Source organism: Dipodomys spectabilis, unplaced genomic scaffold (assembly GCF_019054845.1).
Source record: "Dipodomys spectabilis isolate Male_0828 unplaced genomic scaffold, ASM1905484v1 ptg000783l, whole genome shotgun sequence".
NCBI classification, from domain to species: Eukaryota; Metazoa; Chordata; class Mammalia; order Rodentia; family Heteromyidae; genus Dipodomys; species Dipodomys spectabilis.
Genome location: NW_024871460.1, coordinates 24,217,566 through 24,238,640, shown reverse-complemented (window position 1 = coordinate 24,238,640; position 21,075 = coordinate 24,217,566). Strand labels below are relative to the sequence as shown.

Genomic DNA, 21,075 nt, shown 5'->3' with positions numbered 1-21,075 from the left:
TCAAGGAAATACAAACCAAAACAACTCTGATATTTATCTCACCCAACTAAGAGGGGCCATCATCAAGAATATGAATAATAAAATCCTAGCAGAGATGTGGCTCAACTGGTAAAGTGGTAGCCTTGTGCACAGAAGCTCAGAGACAATGCCTAGGCCCCAAATTCAAGCCCCATTATCCAGAAATATCGTTCTTGAATATTTATCCAAAAGATCACAAGACAGGATAGAGTAATGACACTTGCATATCCATGTTCACTGCTGCACTGTTCACCCATAGCCAATTTATGGAAGCAGCCCAGATGCCCTACAATGATGAATGGAATGGCAAATATAGCTGGATGCTGGTGGCTCACACCTGTAATTCACGCTGAAATCTGAGGATCACTATTCAAAGGTAGCCCAAGCAGTAAAGTCCATGAGACTTTTATCTTCAAGTAACCAGCAAAAACCAGTAAGCGGAGCTGTGGCTCCACTTGCTCAAGTCTTGAGGAAAAAAGCTTAGAGATAGCACCCAAGCCCTAATTCAAGCACCAGCAGACACACACACAGAAAACAAAAAATCTATGGGAAAAAATGTTACATGAAGTAAATCAGGTTGAAAGACAAATGGCACGTGTTTACTCTCATATGTGAAAGTTAGATCTAAACTGCAAACATATATGAAAACATATACAGGGTGATATATATATATAAACACACACATATATATACATATATATATTAAAAAAATTGAAGGATGGTATATTCACAGGAAGATTCAAATGGTGTAACTCCTAATGAACAGTATAACAACTAATGAACAGTATAAAAAGTGAATATCAGAAAGCTGAAACATGGTTTTGCTAGGGGGAAATGAAAAGTGAAGGGAGGAAGCAGGTGAATGGTGAAAGGTTCAGTGAATAGTCATAATGTTAAATGTACTTAGGGGAATATGGAATCACTTAACTTGAAGGTATGGATAGGATTGGGAAAGATATGGGAGAATGATAGAAGGGATGATACTGGTCAAAATACATGATGTTCATTATTTAATATTTTTTTTGTAAGTCATGGGGCTTGAACTCTGAGCCTGGGCTCTGTCCCTAAGCTATTCAGCTCAAGGCAAGCACTCTACCACTTAAGCCACAGTGCCACTTCTGGTTTTCTGGTGGTTTGAGATAGGAGTCTCACAAACTTCCCTGCCCAGGCTGGCTTTGAACCATGATCCTCAGCTCTCAGCCTCCTAAGTAGCTAGGATTACAGGCGTGAGCCACCGGCACCTGGAGTATAATTATACTTTTAAAAATAGATAAGCAAGGGCTGGGAAGGTGGCTCAGTGGTAGAGCGCTTGCCTTGCATGCCTGGGGCCCTGGGTTCAATTCCTCAACACTACATAAGAAAAAAGCAGGAAGTGGCACTGTGGGGCTGGGAAGTTGGCTCAGTGGTAGAGCGCTTGCCTTGCATGCCTGGGGCCCTGGGTTCAATTCCTCAACACTACATAAGCAAAAAGAAAAAAGCAGGAAGTGGCACTGTGGGGCTGGGAAGCTGGCTCAGTGGTAGAGCGCTTGCCTTGCATGCATGAGGCCCTGGGTCCGATTCCTCAGCACCACATAAACAGAAAAAGCTGGAAGTGGTGCTGTGGCTCAAGCGGTAGAGGGCTCGCCTTGAGCTGAAGAGCTAAGGGCAGCGCCCAGGCCCAGAGTTCAGGTCCATGACTGGCAAAAAAAAAAAAAATAGATAAGCAGGCTAGGGGCTGATGGCTCACGCCTGTAATCCTAACTGTTCAAGAGGCTGAGATCTGAGGACTGCAGTTCAAAACCAGCCTGGGCAGGAAAGTCCATAAGCTCTTATCTCCTATTAACCACCAGAAAATGAGAAGTGGCACTGTGGCTCAAAGTGGTAGAACACAAGCTTTGAGCAAATGAGTTCAAGGACAGTGCCCAGGCCCTGAGTTCAAGGACCACAATTGACCAAAAAAGCCAGCCCAGGCTGAAAAGTCTATGAGAGCCCCATATTGGTGGCTCACACCTGTAATCCTAGCTACTCAGGAAGCTGATATCTGAGTATTGCAGTTTGAAGCCAACCCAAGCAGAAAAGTTCCCATAGGACTTTTATCCAATTAATCACTCAAGAACTGGAAGTGGTGCTTTGGCTCAAGTGGTAGAATGCTAACCTTAAGCACAGTCCAGGGACAGCGCCAATGCCCAGTTCAAGCCCCACAACCAACAACAACAACAACAAAAGTCTATGTGACTTATCTCCAATTAACCACCAGAAAACCAGAAGTGGAACTGAGCACCCAGGCCCTGAGTTCAAGCCCCACGACTACATAAAAAAGATAACTAAGCCGGGTGCTGGTGGCTCACACCTGTAATCCTAACTACTCAGGAGGCTGAGATCTGAGGATCGCAGTTCAAAGCCAGCCCGGGCAGGAGAGACCGTGAGACTCCTATCTCCAATAAACCACCAGAAAACCGGAAGTGGCGCTGTAGCTCAAGTGGTAGAGCTCTCGCCTTGAGCTGAAGAGCTCAGGGACAGCGCCCAGGCCCAGAGTTCAAGCCCACGACGGACAAAAAAAAAAAAAAAAGATAACTAATAGACCTTTCCTGACCAAAACAGTATAACCAGAAAAGGCTATTGGATATACTATTATTTTCCATCTTTTCCATTTTATACACATTTATTTCCTTTTGTCTGATAAGTATGAGAAAAATGTATAAGATGAAGATAAAAGTTTTAATTTTCTTTTTGTCAGTCCTGGAGCTTAAACTCTGGGCTTGGACACTATCCCTGAGCTTTTGTGTTCCAGGCTAGCTCTCTACCACTTGAGCCACAGCTTCATTTCCAGATTTTTGTGAGAAGAGTCTCACGGACATTCCTGCCCTGGCTGGCTTTGAACTGTGATCCTCAGATCTCAACCTCCTGAGAAGCTAGGATTATACAGGCACGAGCCACCAGTGCCTTGCTTCAATTTTCTTCTTTTTGTGTATTGGTCAGTCGTGGAGTTTAAACTCAGGGCTTAGGCACTGTCCCTGTGTTTCTTTTGCTCAAGAAATAGAATTATACCACTTGAGTCACACCTCCATTTCCAGGTTTTTGTTTTGTTTTTGGTAGTTTATTGGAGATAAGAGATACATAGACTTTCTCCATCCAAGGCCTTAAACAACAATTCTCATCTCAACCTCCTGAGCAGCTAAAATTATAGGTATGGGCTGCCAGCACCCAGCTTTTAATTTTCTTAAATATATCATACGCATTAATGAAAAATTCTTAGTTTCATTTTAATTTTTAAACGGCAGCTCTGAAGATTTTACATATAAACTTAACTTATAAATTTTGAGTTATTTATAAATAACTTTCTTATAATTAGAACTCTTTAACTTTGAATCTATTCCATAATTCTTGTAAGTAATTTTTTTTGTTTGTTTGTTTGTTTTTTTTGGTCTGGTCGTGGGGCCTGAACTCTGGGCCTGGGCGCTGTCCCTCAGCTCTTCAGCTCAAGGCTAGTGCTCTACCACTTGAGCCACACTGCCACTTCCAGCTTTTTTTCTTTTTTTCTGCTTATGTGGTGCTGAGGAATCGAACCCAGGGCCTCATGCATGCAAGGCAGGCGCTCTACCACTGAGCCACCTTCCCAGCCCCTTGTAAGTAATTTTTTCACATAATAGAAATTATTCCTAACATTAATAAAATGAAATACATTAATACATAAAACTAATACCTAGGCTATAAGCTAGTATCTCTAACCTATGTAATTAAAATTGGAAAATAATGATTATTCATGTTATAATAAAGATCACATTCCTCTCTTTGATGTCGGCTGTTAAAGTTATCTAAGCCGGGCGCTGGTGGCTCACGCCTGTAATCCTAGCTACTCAGGAGGCTGAGATCTGAGGATCACGGTTCAAAGCCAGCCGGGGCAGGAGAGACCATGAGACTCCTATCTCCAATAAACCACCAGAAAACCGGAAGTGGCGCTGTAGCTCAAGTGGTAGAGCGCTCACCTTGAGCTGAAGAGCTGAGGGACAGCGCCCAGGCCCAGAGTTCAAGCCCCACGACCGACAAAAAAAAAAAAAAAAAGTTATCTATACCTCCATCTCTTAACTTTTTTTTCCCTCGTAGTAGTGGGGTTTGAATTCAATACCTCATACTTGTTAGCCAGGTGTTCTACCACTTGAGACACTCTGTTAGCTCTAATAATCTTACATTTTTTATCACACAGAACTTACAAAAAAGAAAGCAGCCAGTGGTTCACACCTATAATCCTAACTAGTCAGGAGGCAGAGAAATGAGGATCACAGTTCAAAACCAGTCTGGAGCCAGGTACCGGTGGCTCACACCTATAATTCTAGCTACTCAAGAGGCTGAGATCTGAGGGTTGTGGTTCAAAGCCAGCCTGGGCAGGAAAAGTCCATGAGACTCTTATCTCCAATAAAAGTGATAAGAGTGTTAGCCTTGAGCTGAAGAGCTCAGGGACAGCGCCCAAGCCCAGAGTTCAAGCCCCACGACCAAAAAAAAAAAAAAAAATCTGGACAAAAAATTCCTTGAGACTTATTTCCAATTAAACACCAAAATACCAGAAGTAGCACTGTGGCTCAAGGTGCTACCTGAACACAGAGAGACTCAGGGACAGCACCTAGGCCCCGCATTCAAGCCCCGGGACCAACAACAAAGTCAGCCTGGGTAAATTAGTGAAAACCTGTCACAATAAAATTTTTTAAATGGGGGTGAGAGGATGGAAGAGCAGCTAAAAGATCCTGGATTCAAATATCAGTACCAAATGAAAAGAAAAATAGGAGGAGAGGGAAGGAGGGAGGGAGGGAGGGAGGGAGGGAGGGAGAGAGGAAGAGAGGGGAAGTGTGAGAGAGAAAGAAAATAATAAAAATACATTTCTAGGGGCTGGGAAGGTGGCTCAGTGGTAGAGCGCTTGCCTTGCATGCCTGAGGCCCTGGGTTTGATTCCTCAGCACCACATAAAAAAGAAAAAAGCTGGAAGTGGTGCTGTGGCTCCAGTGGTAGAGCCCTAGCCTTGAGCTGAAGAGCTGAGGGACAGCGCCCAGGCCCAGAGTTTAGGATGCACGACCATACCCCCCTACCCGAAAAAAATACACACACACACACACACACACACACACAGTGGTAGAGTACTTGCCTAGCATGCATGAAGCCCTGGGTTTGACTCCTCAGTACTACATAAGCAGAAAAAGCCAGAAGTGGCACTGTGGCTCAAGTAGTAGAGTGTTAGCCTTGAGCAAAAGAAACTCAGGGACAGTGCCCAGGTTCTAAGTTCAAGCCCCAGGACTGACAAAAAAATAAATAAAAATTCCAAATATTCAAATTAATCCTGAATTATTTTAAAAAGGAAAAGTCAAGTCAAAAACACTTTATTCTGGGCTGAAGATACAGGTCAATGATAGGAGTGCTTGGCTAACATGTATGATGACCTGGATTTGATCCCCAACACAATATATATTCACTTCTTTTTGTTGTTGTGTTTTTTGTTTAGTGCCCTTGCTGGAGCTTGAACTTAGGCCCTCTCACTCTTGCTTAGCTTTTTTGCTCAAGGCCTGCACCACCTGAGCCACACCTTCACTCCCAGCGTTAATATACATCAGTCTTATCAAAGTAGTTATACAGAAACTTACCCATATGCTCTGTTGTCAGGTAGGCTGCTATGGGCTCTTACTCCTGGGGGTATGACTCGGACTTCATTTATATAAACAACACATGGAAAGCGAACCACATCTATATGAGAACTTTGCTTTAAAAAGAAAAGGGGGAAATGGAAATCCTATAAGTAAAACAGTCTTTTCCAACTGAAAATACACTCATCTTTTAGCTTTCTTCATTCAAATGTCACAAGTAACATTAATATAAAGTCCAAGGCTAGAGATGTAGCTCAGTTGTAGTGTTTGACTAGCATGTGTAAAGCCCTGGGTTCGATTCCAAATACTAAAATCTAAACAAAGTCCATGTGATTAAATACATGTTGTGAGTCCCTCAATTAGCATAAAATACTCTGTAATGCACTTAACTCTCTATTGATGTTTTGCTCAGACCCACTAAAGACAACCACAATCCCTTATCTGAAACCTCTGCAACCAGGTACCTTTCAAAATCCTGAATTTCTGGACTTTTTTTGGTCAGTCCTGGGGCTCGAACTCTGTGCTTGGGTGCTGTCCCTGAGCTTCTTTTTGCTCAAGACTAGCACTTTACCACTTGATTCACAGTGCCACTTCCAGCTTTTCTGAAACTAATTGGAGATAAAGAGTTGCCTGGGCTGGGCACTGATGGTTCATACCTCTAATCCTAACTACTAAGGAGGCTGAGATCTGAGATCAAAGTTCAAAGCCAGCCCAGGTAAGAAAGTCCATGAGACTCTCAGCTCCAATCAACCACCAAAAAATCAGAAGTGGCTCTGTAGCTCAAAGTGGCAGAGAACTAGCCTTGAGCAAAAGAGCTCAGGGATAGCACTTAGGACCTGACTTCAAGCCCCATGACAAAAAAAAAAAAGTCTCACAGACTTTCCTACCCAGGCTGGCTTCAAACTGCAATCCTCAGGTCTCAGCCTTAACTCCACCTCTAAAACAACCATCAAAATGTTGGTTTATATAGGTATGGCTCAAGTGGTAGAGCACTAACCAAGCACAGAAGCTGACCAAATACAAAGCCCTGTTCAAGCATCTAGTACTAGACAGAAGAAAAAATTAAAAACTAAACAAGTTATTTTGTTCTAGCCAGGTACCAGCCGCTCACACCCCTAATCCTAGTGACTCAGGAGGCTGAGAGCTGAAGATCAGTTTGAAGTCAGCCTGGGCAGGAAAATCCATTACTCTTATGTGTTGTTCAAAATGGTAAAGCACAAGCCTTGAGCAAAAGAGCTCAGGGACAGGACTTAGGTCCTGAGTTCAAGGCCCATGCCTGACAAAAAAGATTAAAACAAAACAAACAACAACAACAAAAAAAAAAAAACCCACTGGATGTGGAGCTGTGGATCAAGAAGTAGAGCACAGCTGGGTGCCGGTGGCTCACACCTGTCATCCTAGCTACTCAGGGCTGATATCTGAGGATCTTGGTTCAAGTGCTCACCTTGAGCTGAAGAGCTAAGGAACAGTGCCCAGGCCAAGTTCAAGCCCCATGACTGACAAAAAAAAAAAAAAAAAAAAAGGAGGGAGAGCATAAAAGCTCAGGATAGCACACAGGCCCTGAGTTCAAGTCCCAGGACTGGCACCAAAAAAAAAAGAATTTATTTTGTTCCCATCAAACTCATTTCCAGACTTTACTATTATCATCAATGGTCCCATTCATTCTCTACTCTCTAAAACTAGAATTCTGGTATTTTTTAACTAGACATGATCAGCTGTTATATTATCAAATCTATACCAAAAATTTATCTTATATGTATTTCTTCCTAGTTAGTTGGGTGGGAACACAGAGCTAGAGCCAGAAAAACATGGAGTGTATTTCTATTTTTTTATTTAATGACAGTCTCTTATTAAATAGTCAAACTTCCCTGGTCTCTTAAGTGTTAGGATAAATAAGAACCACCATATCCAACTGGCTGTACCTTAATCTAGTTATGCCACTTGAAGGTAGTCACTGAACTACTCACATTCATTTATCTACAAAATAAAGATAACTACATCAAACCTAGTAGCACGTAAGTGCCTTGGCTTATGCCTGTCATCCTTGCTACTCAGGATAAGCTATGCAGGATCATGGTTCAAAGCCAGCCCTAGAAAGCACAATGAGCAACAGAAAAGCCTTGGGTTCAAATGCTGGTACTTTAACCAAAACAGTTTCTAGTACAAATGAATATTTCTACCTACTAATTCAAGGTATTTTGATCCCCTGATGTCATATGGCTCATTTTTTTCTTTCTGATTTTTGCCACCTCTGTTTTCACTTAACATTTAAGGTACTGCTGATTAATTAACCTGGCTTAAAAAAAATCAAACTTCAGGGTGGGAATGTGGTTTCGTGGCAGAGTGATTGTCTAGCATGCACCAAGCCCTGGGTTCAATTCCTCAGTACCACATAAATAGAAAAGACCAGAAGTGGCAATGTGGCTCAAGTAGTAGGGTGCTAGTTTTGAGCAAAAGCAGCTCAGGGACAGTGCCAGACTCTAGATTCAAGCCCCAGGACTGGCCAAAAAAAAATCAAAATTCAAGGCAGGAAAGTCATGAGACTCTTATCTTCAATTAACCACAAAAAGCCGGAAGTGGAGCGATGACTCAAGTGGTAGAATGCTAGGCTTGAGCACTATTGGGCGCTCAGGGATAGCACCCAAGTCCAGAGTTCAACCCTCAGGACAGGCAGAAGAAAAAAAAAAAATCAAAATTCTACTTTTAGACTAGAGAATAAATGGGACCACTGATGATAACAGAAAAGTTTGGTTGTGAGTTTGATGGCGCGCGCACACACACACACACACACACACACACAAAATCATCATGTGCCTTCCCAAAAAATACCTACTTCCTCTATAGTTGGCTTTCATCTCTACTATTAGTTACATGGAAAGCTAAAGTAGAAGTGTGGATCAAGTGGCATAGAGCCAATCTTTTTTTTTTTTTTTTTTGGTCATATAGCCTGAACTCTGGGCCTGTGCACTGTCCCTCAGCTCTTCAGCTCAAGACTAGCGCTCTACCACTTGAGCCACAGAGCCACTTCTGGCCTTTTCTGCTTATGTGGTGTTGAGGAATAGAACCCAGGGCCTCATGCATGTGAGGCAATAACTCTACCGCTGAGCCACCTTCCCAGCCTCTATAGGGCCAATCTTGAGCTAAAGAAAAAGCTAGGACCATGCCCAGGCTCCCAATTGAAGCCCCAGTACCGGCTCAAAACAAATCAAAATGAAAGAAAGAATCTCCGAAGAAAGAACCATTCTGTAAACTGTTTATATTAAAACGAACAAAGGAGAGCTGCTTTTTTATTGTTGTTTTCGATTTATCTGGTTTTTGTTTGTTTTTTTTTGGGTCCGGTTATGGGGCCTGAACTCTGGGTCTGGGCGCTGTCCCTCAGCTCTTCAGCTCAAGGCTAGCGCTCTACCACTTGAGCCACAGCGCCACTTCCGGCTTTTTTCTTTTTGTTTATGTGGTGCTGAGGAATCGAACCCAGGGCCTCATGCATGCAAGGCAAGCGCTCTACCACTGAGCCACCTTCCCAGCCCCTCGATTTATCTGTTTACGCCTTTAAATTACAACCTATAGTTAACAACCTATAGTTAAGGATCTCACGCATTCAGAGGAGTGGGAATCGTTCGTTACTTTAGGAAGGCTTTTCCACGACACCCCACCCATGTGAGACCCGCAAATCGACCATATATCTGCCTTTTTTGAGGCCAATTTTGATAACAATTCTCGCTGTTTCGCAAGTATTCCTACACCCCCCCCTCCAAAAAAAAAAAAGATAAAAGTATCTCGGGTCCTAATGTGTGACACCCCCTACCCGCCCCCCAAGAGTGTTAAAGTGTCGTGAGGAAGTGCAGGACGCTAACAACTGAGAGCCCTATGACTCCCGTTGGAAGAAGGGGTCTAAGAGGGGATGGTGGAGACGCCCCCGCTGGGAAGCCACGAAGCCGGCGCGCACCGCTCGGACCCCCGGCCCTGTCAAGCACCAGAGGCCCAGGCTCCCTCTTGACCCCCACCGTCCCCGAGGCCCGCGGCGGACAGGGCAAAATGAAAGCGACAATGACAACGAAGAAAACCCCGATGCCAGCACGACCTCAGGGCAGCCGGAGCCGCAGGGGGGGCCGTGAGGGCGGAGACCAGGGCCGGCCGCGGCGCCGCTACACCCAAGCTGGGGGAGCGGGTGTGCTCGGGCAGAACGGGCGACCCGCGCCACACGAAAAGCCCACGACGCCTAACGGCTTCCGTGCGTGTGCGCGAGAGCCTCCAGAGCCGCGCACGGCATCGGAACCAAGCCGCCAAGCCTTACCTCAGCGCTCGGATGCTTAAAAGTATCTAAAAATAGCAGCTCCATGGACGAGTCCACCGCCATGTTTGCCGCTGGCTAGGGTAAGGGGAGCACTTCCGGGGCAACGCTCCAACCTGGAAGGCAGCGGTCCTGCCGCGGGAGAAACGACAGCACTTCCGGTGATCGCAGCGCTCGCGCCGCACGCCTCCACCTATCCCAACGCGCCTTGCCGCCGGAAGTCGCTGACCCGGCCCTCTCCAGCGCGGCGCTGGGCGCTCCCGCACGACCGCGAGAACAAGGAAGGGGGAGGGGGAAGTGGGCTACGGAGTCACCAGCGGTCCAAACCCCGTGGTGGGAGCGCGGTACCCTGCCATGCCGGTCTCGGAGGCGGTGGGTGGAGCCGGCTTTGGTTGTGTGAAGGAGAGGGGCACGCCCCCAACTCGGGGAACCTGGGCCCCTTTTGTCCCTCCCCACAAAGAAAATGTCCAGTTTGAGAAGCAAAAAGAGATGGCTTGAGTGAATCTGAAAAGACATTATTTTTAAAAAGAAGAAACGTGTCTCAGTAAACGAGACTTTGTTTTCTCATCAGTAAAATGTGCAAAACTACTACGGGCCGGCCGCCGGTGGCTCAGGCCTGTGATCCTAGCCACTCAGGAGGCCGAGATCTGAGGATCGCGGTTCAAAGCCAGCCCGGCAGCAAAGTCCCTGAGACTCTTAACTCCAAAACCACCAGAAAATCGTTAGTGAGGCTACAGAGCAAAGCGGTAGAGCGCTAGCCTTGAGCTGAAGGGCTCAGGGACAGCGCCCAGGCTCTGAGTTCAAGCTTCAGAACCAGCACCAAAAAGAAAAAAAAGAAGGGAACAATACCTAGCCCATCACTGATGATGAGGAGTAGAACAAATAAAATTCAAAGAATTGTGTAAGTGAAAGTTCATGAATATACAAAGAAAGTAAAGTGAAAAAAGGTTTCTCTCAAATATTAGAGAGCAACTGAATTGTCACAAGTCCTTGGGAGAATACTTTGGAAATAGCAAATAAAATTGTAATATTGCCTCTCCTCTCTCTCTCCCCTCTCTCCTTTTTCTCCCTCCCTCTCTTTCTTTCTCTCCCACCTGCTTTTTCTTTCTCTCCCACCTGCTGATTTTTAACTCTTCTTGCCAGAAAGGAACCAACATATTTCACATATTTCTCCTGTCTCTCTCTGTCTCTGCCCCTCTCTCCCTCTCCCTCTCCTACCCTCCTTCCTTCTCCCTCTCTTCCACCTGCTGATTTTTTAATAGTTCTTGCCAGAAAGTAATCAACATCTCTCTCCTGCTGATTTTTTAACTGTTCTTGCCACAAAGTAACCTACATATTTCACATATTTCCCCCTCTGTGTATGTGTCTCTGTCTCTGTCTCTGCCCCTCTCTCCCTCTCTCCCTCTCCCTTCTTCCTTCCCTCCCTCTCTTCCTCCCTCCCTCTCTATCTCATGTGTCCATGCACCTGTTGTACTGGGAGCTTACAGCCCCTTAGTTTTTCCTACTCAATGCTAACACTCAGTCACTTTTTTTTGGGGGGGGTCACTTTTTTGGGGGGAGGGGTCCGGCTGTGGGGCCTGAACTCTGGACTTGGGTGCTGTCCCTCAGCTCTTCAGCTCAAGGCTAGCGCTCTACCACTTGAGCCACAGCGCCACTTCTGGCTTTTTTCTTTTTGCTTATGTGGTGCTGGGGAATTGAACCCAGGGCCTCGTGCATTGCAAGGCAAGCGCTCTACCACTAAGCCACCTTCCCAGCACCTAGCACTCAGTCACTTTAACTACAACTCTACTTCTGGCATTTTGGTGTTTTAATTGGATGAGTCTTACAGACTTTCCTGGCCAGACTAATTTGTAACCACAAATCTCAGATCTCAGCTTCCTGAGTAGCTAGGATTACAAGCATGTGCCACCAGGACTTGGTTGTTCATGTCCTTCCGTTTAATTTTTACTTTGTTTTTGAGACAGGATCTTGCTATGTAGCCTAGGCATATGGCAACACACCTGTTTAGAATGTTACTTTAAATTACACTATTTCCAGCAATGATAAATCAACAATATAACCTTTTGCAACACTTTATAACCACAACATAACCAACCTTTTATACTGTATAAATGTAAAGAAAAAATGCAATATTTTATCAATGTAAATATGATTTAACATAACCTAAAAGACTAGCAAGACCTGTCAAAACAAAAAATAAAAAAAACAATCACGGTTCAAAGCCAGCCTGGGCTGGCAGAAAAAGGAAAGTGGTGCTGTGGCTCAAGTGGTAGAGCGCTTGCCTTGAGCTGAAGAGCTCAGGGACAGTGCCCAGGCCCAGAGTTCAACCCCCCATGACGACAAAATAAAAATAAAAGGTTCACACTTGTAATCCTAGGAACTTGGGAGGTCGAGATATGAGGATCACAGTTCAAAGGCAGCTGGGGCAGACTCTGATCTCCAATTAACCACTCAAAAACCATAAGTAGGCTGGGCACCAGTGGATCAGGCCTGTAATCCTAGCTACTTAGGAGGCTGAGATCTGGAGATCACGGTTCAAAGCCAGCAGGAAAGTCCATGAGACTCTTATTTCCAATAAACCACCAGAAAACTGGAAGTAATGCTGTAGCTCAAGTGGTAGAGCACTAGCCTTGAGCTAAAGAGCTGAGGGACAACACCCAGTCCCAGAGTTCAAACCCCATGACCAACAAAAAAAGAAATGTTCATCTATGTCTTATGCACAGATAAGGATCCCCGACGACCACCAAGGAGCATTAACTGATATAAGTCGTTTATTTTACAGGCTTAAGCCTGGACTCACAACCATCACCAATGCAGTAGGTCAGAGTTCAGAGCCATGACCCTTCCTTCAGCAGGGTTTTTATAGGGTTTCAGGGGCATTCTATAAACCATAGCATCATGTAGCAAATCATATCACACCGCAGGAAATTCATAAAATAATTCTAAAAGATGATTAGCATAACCAGTGGTGGGAACTGACCAGGGACTGGGGGTTGGCTGGTTCATGGGGCTGATGCTTTTCAAAATAATTGGCTAAAGCAGATGATCTGAGCTGGGACCAAGTGGTCTCTATCTTGCAGGAACATTTGGAACTTAGCTGTAGTTAGTGAAATTTACTGTAAAGGGAATTGATTGTTCCTGGAATTTGGGCTCAAGGGGAGTTGCTGAAACAGTTCCTGGAGTTTCAGTTATAGTGCCTTAACAAGATGGAATCTAAACCTAAAATGGCTATCTTACATTTTTTTTAAGTCACCTTGATTTTTTTTTTTTTTTTTTGTGAAAATATCATATAGAGGGGTTACAATTACATGGGCAAGCTAATGAGTACATTTCTTATCAAGCATTGTTGCCTCCTCCTTTGTTTCCCCTTCCCATCTCTTCCCATCTCCCACCCCCCACCCCCCCCCCCGCCCTCCCCATTTCCCCCTATTACATTTTGTTCGGGCTTCACATATGTACAAAAGTAGGTACTCACCAGACATTGAAACTGTGTCTTCACCTTGGACTTCTAGGCTCCAAAATGTTGAGAATTAAATTTCTATTGCTTTTATCCAATTTCATGTATGGTTTTTTGTTTTAGCAACTCAAAGAACTAAGACACAAACCAATAAATGCACTTAAAAATTAAGAGGTGCTTGGAAGTAGACAAATGGTTCTTGTATAGAAAAACAAATAGGGGGACTGGGAAGGTGGCTCAGTGGTAGAATGCTTGCTTGCATGCACGAGGCCCTGGGTTCAATTCCTCAGCACCACATAAGCAGAAAAAGCCGGAAGTGGTGCTGTGTCTCAAGTGGTAGAGCGCTAGCCTTGAGCTGTAGAGCTGAGCAACAGCACCCAGACCCAGAGTTAAGGCCCCACAACTGACAAAAAAGAAAGAAAAAGAAAAACAAATGGGATATTAGGGGAAGCCTTGTATGAAATCATAACTCTGGGCCTGGCACCAGTGGCTCATGCCTATAATCCTAGCTACTCAGTAGGCTGAGAGCTTGAAGATCATCGTTCAAAGCCAGCCCAGGCAGAAAAGTCTCCATGAGACCCTTATCTACAATTAACCACTCAAAAACCGGGAATGGTTCTGTGGCTCAAGTGGTACATCACTAGCCTTGAGCACAAAGAGGCTCAGGGACAGTGACCAGGCACAAGTTCAAGCCCCACAACCAACAAAAAAAGAAAAAAAAGAAGGAAGGAAGGAAGGAAACAAGGAAGGAAGGAAGGAAGGAGAAAGAGAAAGAGAGAGAGAGAGAGACCTGTAATACTGGATTTGGGATTTATGGGAAGAGGAACCAGTGTTACTAGAAATTTAGTGCAACTAAGTTGACCCCAGTCCGACAAGAGAAGAATTCAAGAGACATGAACGTAAATAAAGATAGGAAAGTTGGTTAGAAAAAAATACGGTAAAGAACATGTGGCATACTCGTGTGATTGTAACCCCTCTGTACAGTATTTTCACAATTAAAAACATATTTTTTTTTAAAAAAAGAACATGTGACAGACATGACACGGGAAGACAGCACTTTAGCCCACCTCAACCATCTTGTTCTATCCTCTCAGAGACTAGCCTTCAGTTAAATAGGGAGAACTGGAGTCCTTAAAGATGAGTCTGCATTCTGTTTCTTATAAGATTCTGGGGCCAAAGATCCTTATTTCCTCATTTGTTTGTAGCCCCAGCCCATATTTTGTCAGGAAGATACCCTGCCATATATAAGTTGCATAGGCCTCAATTCCTTCCTGTTTTTCTAATAAACTTGTATTGTCAGTTCTTTGAGAAATGGGAAAAATAAGCTAGGCACCAGTGGCTCATGACTGTAATCCTAGCTACTCAGGAGATCTGGTTTAGAGCCAGCCTGGGCAGGAAAATCTGTGACACACTTATCTCCAATTAATCACTAGAAAACCAGAAGTGACCCTGTAGCTCAAAGTAGTAGAGCACTACTAGCCTTGACAGAAAAAGCTCTGGGACAGTACCTAAGTCTTGAGTTCAAGCCCCATGATGGACAAAACAAAAAACAAAAAAACAAAAAACAAAACAAAAAACAAACTATGTGTAGAAAGCTCTGATGCTAGACTGCATATATCAACCTAACACCACTGGGTCAGAAAGGGAATGCTGCAGCTGGTAGTACTTTCTGCAGGACTAATTACAGATCCTCTGAAGGAAGCAGATTCACAAGGACTTGCCATGGCGACACTGCATGTACCTATTACAGCCAGTTCCTCCCTGTCTCAACTTGGACACTGCCCAAGCCACTTCTCTTGATGAACTCTATCTAGCAAAGCACACTTGGCCTGTCATAAGAATACTTTTGTTCTGGTTTTTACCTCCCCTGGCCACTTTGGTTTGGCACTTGAGTTTCATCAGGGCATTCCATAAGGCTGTTTTATTATTGTTGTTGTTATTGTTATCTTTTTTTTGGGGGGGGGGTCTGGTCGTGGGGCCTGAACTCTGAGCCTAAGGGCTGTCCCTCAGCTCTTCAGCTCAAGGCTAGCGCTCTACTACTTGAGCCACAGCATCGCTTCCGGCTTTTTTTTCTTTTTGCTTATGTGGTGCTGGGGAATCGAACCCAGGGCCTCATGCATGCAAGGCAAGCGCTCTACCACTGAGCCACCTTCCCAGCCCAGTTATTGTTATCTTTAAGTAGCTGTACAAAGGGTTTCAATTTAACATGTTAATTTATGAGTACAATGCATCTTGATCAATATCATACCTTCCATCATTCTCCCATCACCCATTTTTTCTATGTAGGAAAGAATAGTAAGATTCCAGCAATAGTTGAAAGAGATCTAACATTCCAGACAAGTAGATATCTATTTTATCTTAAAAGGGCATACTAAATAGATGTGGTGGAGCATGCCTGGAATTCTAGATATTGAGGCAAAAAGATTATGAGTTCAAAGCCAGCATGGTTTTGTTGGAAAGATGTTGTTATAACCAAACAAGCAAAGAACATCCTAGACTCATGTAGCTTATTACTTACAAGCACAAAATTAAAGGGATGTCTTTAAAGTCTGTTAAATATTTGGAAACATGTAGCAGTAGGATTTCTTTGCTTCCAGAGCTCTAGTTTCTGTTTGTATCTTACAGTGGCTCTTACTGATTCCACTGACTAATATTGACCCCCTTCCTAAATTCCCTAAATGTTTTATTTTCTTATGCCTTATCTTTGTTGAATATTCTACTTTCAAGTAAAGATGCTGATATTATTCTCATTTCTAGACAAAATTATTATTATTTGGGGGGGGCGGTCATGGGGCATTAAATCTGGGTCTGGGCGCTGTCCCTGAGCTCTTTAGCTCAAGGAGACCACTCTACCACTTACACCAGAGCTCCACTTCTGGTTTTCTGGTGGTTTATTAGAGGTAAGAGTCTCACAGACTTTCCTGCCCAGGCTGGCTTTGAACTGTGATCTTCAGATCTCAGCCTACGGAGAACCTAGGATTGCAGGTGTGAGCCACTGGCGCTCAGCTCTAGACAGAATTCTTGAAGCAAAAACAAAAGACCTCAGCTATGTTTTCTATGATGTAAAGGATCATCTGAGAATTTAACAAAAAGGCCAGAGAGTTGTACCAAACCACCAAACTGTAATTCTGCAAATGAAGCTCACTGTCTTGACTTGGTGTGGCCAGCAGGAGGAGTCTAAACTGTAACTATTTTATCAGCGATACCTCCGCAGCAGTGAAACATTGCTTTTGACCTGATTGAAATCCAAAAGCGTACCTAAATTGCTTAAGGCAACCCAGTCCTAATTTCCTGAAGTGTCATAATGCCTAAGGAATTTTCCTGTCTGACGTTTCACCAAAGTAGTTAAGAGGTCAGTATGACTAAGGGAGTGTTCCAAATAGAAATGATTACCAGGATCCCAATTCTAACTACAACTTGTGTGTAGAGAACACTAAGTAGATTCTATAGTTTAAAAAACAAAACACATTCAGCTTTTCACACAGATAATGTGCTTCTGTTACCATTCATTCAAATAGAAATTCTCAAGCCATCAGCAAGCCACCAATACCTTGCTCTGTTTTTTTTTTTTGTTTTGCTTTTTTTTGGGGGGGTGCTAGGGCTTGAACTTGGAGCCTAGACTCTGTCCACTCTACCACTTTGAGCCACAGCTCCACTTCTTGTTTTCTAGTGATTAATTGGAGATAAGTGTCTTATCAATTTTCCTACCCCAGTAGTCTTAGAATCATGATCTTCAGATCTTAGCCTCCTGAGTAGCTAGGATTACAGTCATGAACCACCAATATCTGTCTGGCTTCTGAATCTATCTATCTATCTATCTATCTATCTATCTATCTATCTATCTTCTATCTATCTATCTATCTATCTTCTATCTATCTATCCTGCTTTCTAGATTCTCTTTAAAGGCTCCATAAAGAAATTATCTGCCTAGCGCTTTTGGCTCACACCTGTAATCCTAGCTACTCAAGAGGCTGAGATCTGAGGATCACAGTTCAAAGCCAGCCCAGGCAGGAAAGTACTTGTGAGACTCTTATCTCTGACTAACCACCAGGAAACCTGAAGTGGTGCTGTAGCTCTAGTGGTAGAGTGCTTGCATTGAGCTAAAGAGCTGAGGGACAGTGCCCAGGGCAAGAGTTCAAGGCCCAGGACGGACAAAGGAAAAAAAGCCATAGAAATAAGCTTGATTTATTGTCAGCTTGAGTGCTGCAGCTTGTACAGTAAACACTTTGAGGTCTTAAGAACTTAAGAATGCAGAAGCCCCACACTGGAGGCTCGTAATGCTAGCTATATGCTATAATACTATAACGCCTGTAATGCTAGCTACTCAGGAGACTGAGAGGTGAGGATCTTGTTCAAAGACAGCCCAAGCAGAAAAATCCCTTATCTCTGATTAACCACTCAAAACCCAAAAGTGGCTCAAGTGCTAGCTTTTAGCACTAAGGGGCTCAGAGACAGCACTCAGGCCCTGAATTCAAGCCCACAATGACAACAACAACAACAACAAAAAGAATGCAGATGAACTTTCTGTCTTAACATTCCCCTATGTCTATACTCAGCCCACTTCTTTCCCAAGGAGTCCAGCCCCCTTAATTATTCCAGAAAATAGTATGACCATAAGCCCTACACCATAGAAGGCATAAATAACTGATTACTTCTCTTGGCTGACTTCCCAGTCATTGAAGCAATGCTCATTCTCTTCTAAGCCCTAAAGTTGGTACAGACACAAAGCTGATTCAGAAACCCCAAAGATGACTCTCATTTGGAGAAGACACATTATTTGTGTGGTTTTTGTTTGTTTGTTTTGTTTTTTGTTGGTCATAGGGCCTGAACTCTGGTCCTGGGCACTGTCCCTCAGCAATTCAGCTCAAGACTAGCACTCCACCACTTGAGCCACAGTGCCACTTCTGGCTTTTTCTGCTTATGTGGTGCTGAGGAATTGAACCCAGGGCCTCATGCATGCAAGGCAAGCACTCAACCACTGAGTCACCTTCCCAGCTCCTGGAAAAGACACTTTAGAGGAACCAAATTTGGGCTGACCAAAGGTACACATTTATGTGTGTGGTAAAATACATTCAACAGAATTTATCAGTTCAGTCAATTTAATTGTACAATTCAATGACAAAAAATGTGCAGCCATGGGCTGGGAAGGTGGCTCAGTGGTAGAGTGCTTGCCTTGCATGCCAGAGGCCCTGGGTTTGATTCCTCAGCACCACATAAGCAAAAAGAAAAAAGCTGGATGTGACACTGTGGCTCAAGTGGTAAAGCACTAGCCTTGAGCTGAAGAGCTGAGGGACAGCACCCAGGCCCAGAGTTCAGGCCCCACAACCGGACTCCCCCCCCCAAAAAAAAAAAAAAGTGCAGTCATTATTGCTTTCCATGAGAATTTATTACTGCAACACAGAAACTACCCATTAAACAAATCCCATTCCACTTGCTCCTGGAAACCATGATTCTGCTTGTCATCCCCATGCATTTGATTGCTCCAAGCACTTCACATAAATACAATCATACAGTATTTATCCTTTTTTTTTTTTTTTGGTTGGTCATGGAGCCTAAACTCTGGGTCTGGGCACTGTCCCTCAGCATTTCAGCTCAAGGCTCTACTTGAGACACAGCACTACTTATGGCTTTTTCTGCTTATGTTGTGCTGAGGAATCGAACCCAGGGCCTCATGCATGTGAGGCAAGCACTCTACCACTGAGCCACATTCCCAGTCCCATTTTTATCCATTTTTACCTGATTTATTTAAAATAATAGTTAAGGTTTATTTATTTATTTATTTATCTTGTCAGTTGTGGGGCCTAAACTCTGGGCCTGGGCACTGTCCCTCCGCTCTTCAGCTCAAGGCTAGTGCTTTACCACTTGAGCCACAGTCCCACTTCCGGCTTTTTCTTTTTCTTTTTTCTTTTTCTCAATTGGTATGTATTTAAAATAAAGAACTGATGACCGGTCCTGTGGTTGTTTGTTGATTTCTGCAAAACATAACTAATTGTAGAAGACTCTTCACAAATATACTCTGGACACAAAAATGTAAACAGAAATGACTGTGCTATTTCAGACATATTCCCCTTATAATTAACACTTGCTAGAAAGTGGAGTTTGATGTTATTTAGCATTACACCAACACTCCCAGAACCAAATACCACAGGCATAAGGGCATATGATAACCACAAGACATTTCAAACTTTCCAAATAGTTTTATATTTTAACTGCAAAGATCAGTTACCATAGTCAACTTGTTCTGAACAAGATTTTTTTATGTTCATTCATTCAATCAGAGTCTCCTACACTTTTCTGGGCCTATTCATTTGCAGACAGGAGGACAAACTGTAGTCAGGTTCTTCATAGCATGCAGTCACGGTTGACATATGCTTTCCAATGTCTTTAAGATAAACGGAGTGACTCGCAGCAGGGCCACGTAGATGAGGAAGTTCCGTATGGAGGAGAGCACATCCCCGCGCATCTCCCGTGTCATTTCCTCAGGGTCCAGTTTTGGCGCAAGACCCTCGATCCCGAACATCGCGACTCAGCTCAGCCGCTCCCAGATGCTGCGAGCACCTCCTCCGCCGTGGCCGTCCTTCCGGCTTTTTCTGCTTATGTGGTGCTGAGGAATTGAACCCAGGGCCTCATGCATGCGAGGCATGCGCTCTACCACTGTGCCACCTTCCCAGCCCTAAGGTTTATTTATAATGTAGGCAAAAGGATTTTATTTCTTTCTCAGGTTGAATAATATTCCATTGGATGTATAAATCATTTTTTTTTTGGGTCCGGTCGTGGGGCCTGAACTCTGGGCCTGGGCACTGTCCCTCAGCTCTTCAGCTCAAGGCTAGCGCTCTACCACTTGAGCCACAGCTCCACTTCCAGCTTTTTTCTTTCTGCTTATGTGGTGCTGAGGAATCGAACTCAGGACCTCAGGCATGCAAGGCAAGCGCTCTACCACTGAGCCACCTTCCCAGCCCTGGATGTATAAATCAATTTTGTTTACTCATTTATCAGTAAATAGAAACAGGATGCTGCCACCATTTGTGAGATCATTTGTAAGACAGTTTGTCCATAAAGTTTTTATGACCATTGGTGCACCTGCTTTTAATTCATACACCTAAGGAGTAGAATTGTTGGACCATGGGGTAATTAAGTATAAAATTTTATATCCCCATTGGCAAAGCATGAAGATTGCAATATCTCCACATCTTCACCAATAGCTGTTTTTGGGGTTTTTGTTGTTGTTACTGAGGTTCAGACTCAGGGCTTCACACTTGGTTGGCTTGTTGGCTTGACTTGTCCTTTATAACTTAAAACACACCTACAGATTGATTTTTTTTGGGCGGGGGGAAGGACCCGGTTGTGGGGCCTGAACTCTGGGCCTGGGTGCTGTCCCTCAGCTCTTCAGCTCAAGGCTAGCATTCTATCACTTGAGCCACAGCACCACTTCCGGCTTTTTTTTTTCTGCTTATGTGGTGCTGAGGAATTGAACCCAAGGCCTCAAGCATGCAAGGCAAGCGCTCTACCACTGAGCCACTTTCCCAGCCCTACAGCTCAATTTTTTGCTGATTGTTTTGGAAATTAAATCTGTAGACTGTTTTTTAGTTTGGGTGCCTGTTGTGGGGCTTGAATTCAGGATCTGGGCACTGTCCCTGAGCTTTTGTGTTCAAGGCTAGAATTCTATCACTTTGAACTACAGTTTCACGGGGCTGGGAAGGTGGC

The 21,075-nt window shown here is 44.0% G+C and overlaps 2 protein-coding genes across 3 annotated transcripts in view; both read right to left on the bottom strand.

Moving 5' to 3' along the window:
• Virma (vir like m6A methyltransferase associated) overlaps nt 1-10,062 on the bottom strand; it is a 75,532-nt gene extending 65,470 nt beyond the window's left edge. The window contains exons 1-2 of one of the 2 annotated variants that reach the window (XM_042672926.1): nt 9,918-10,062; nt 5,624-5,739 (exon numbers count right to left, since the gene is read on the bottom strand). In XM_042672926.1, the coding sequence (XP_042528860.1) occupies nt 5,624-5,739; nt 9,918-9,980 (179 nt within the window). In that variant the 5' untranslated portion in view covers nt 9,981-10,062. The remainder of the gene's footprint in view (nt 1-5,623; nt 5,740-9,917) is intronic. The other variant, XM_042672927.1, reaches the window with a different exon arrangement.
• LOC122102309 (mitochondrial import receptor subunit TOM5 homolog) lies at nt 1,201-19,891 on the bottom strand. The gene is made up of 3 exons (XM_042672928.1): nt 19,738-19,891; nt 12,756-12,760; nt 1,201-1,211 (listed from the first exon to the last, which is right to left on the bottom strand). Coding segments are annotated over exons 1-2 (156 nt in total). The 3' UTR covers nt 1,201-1,211; nt 12,756-12,758.
• Between the last annotated feature and the right edge of the window lie 1,184 nt (nt 19,892-21,075).

What these genes read in the sequence shown, in the direction of transcription:
- LOC122102309 (XM_042672928.1), bottom strand. Translation starts at nt 19,891, where the DNA reads ATGTTCGGGATCGAGGGTCTTGCGCCAAAACTGGACCCTGAGGAAATG.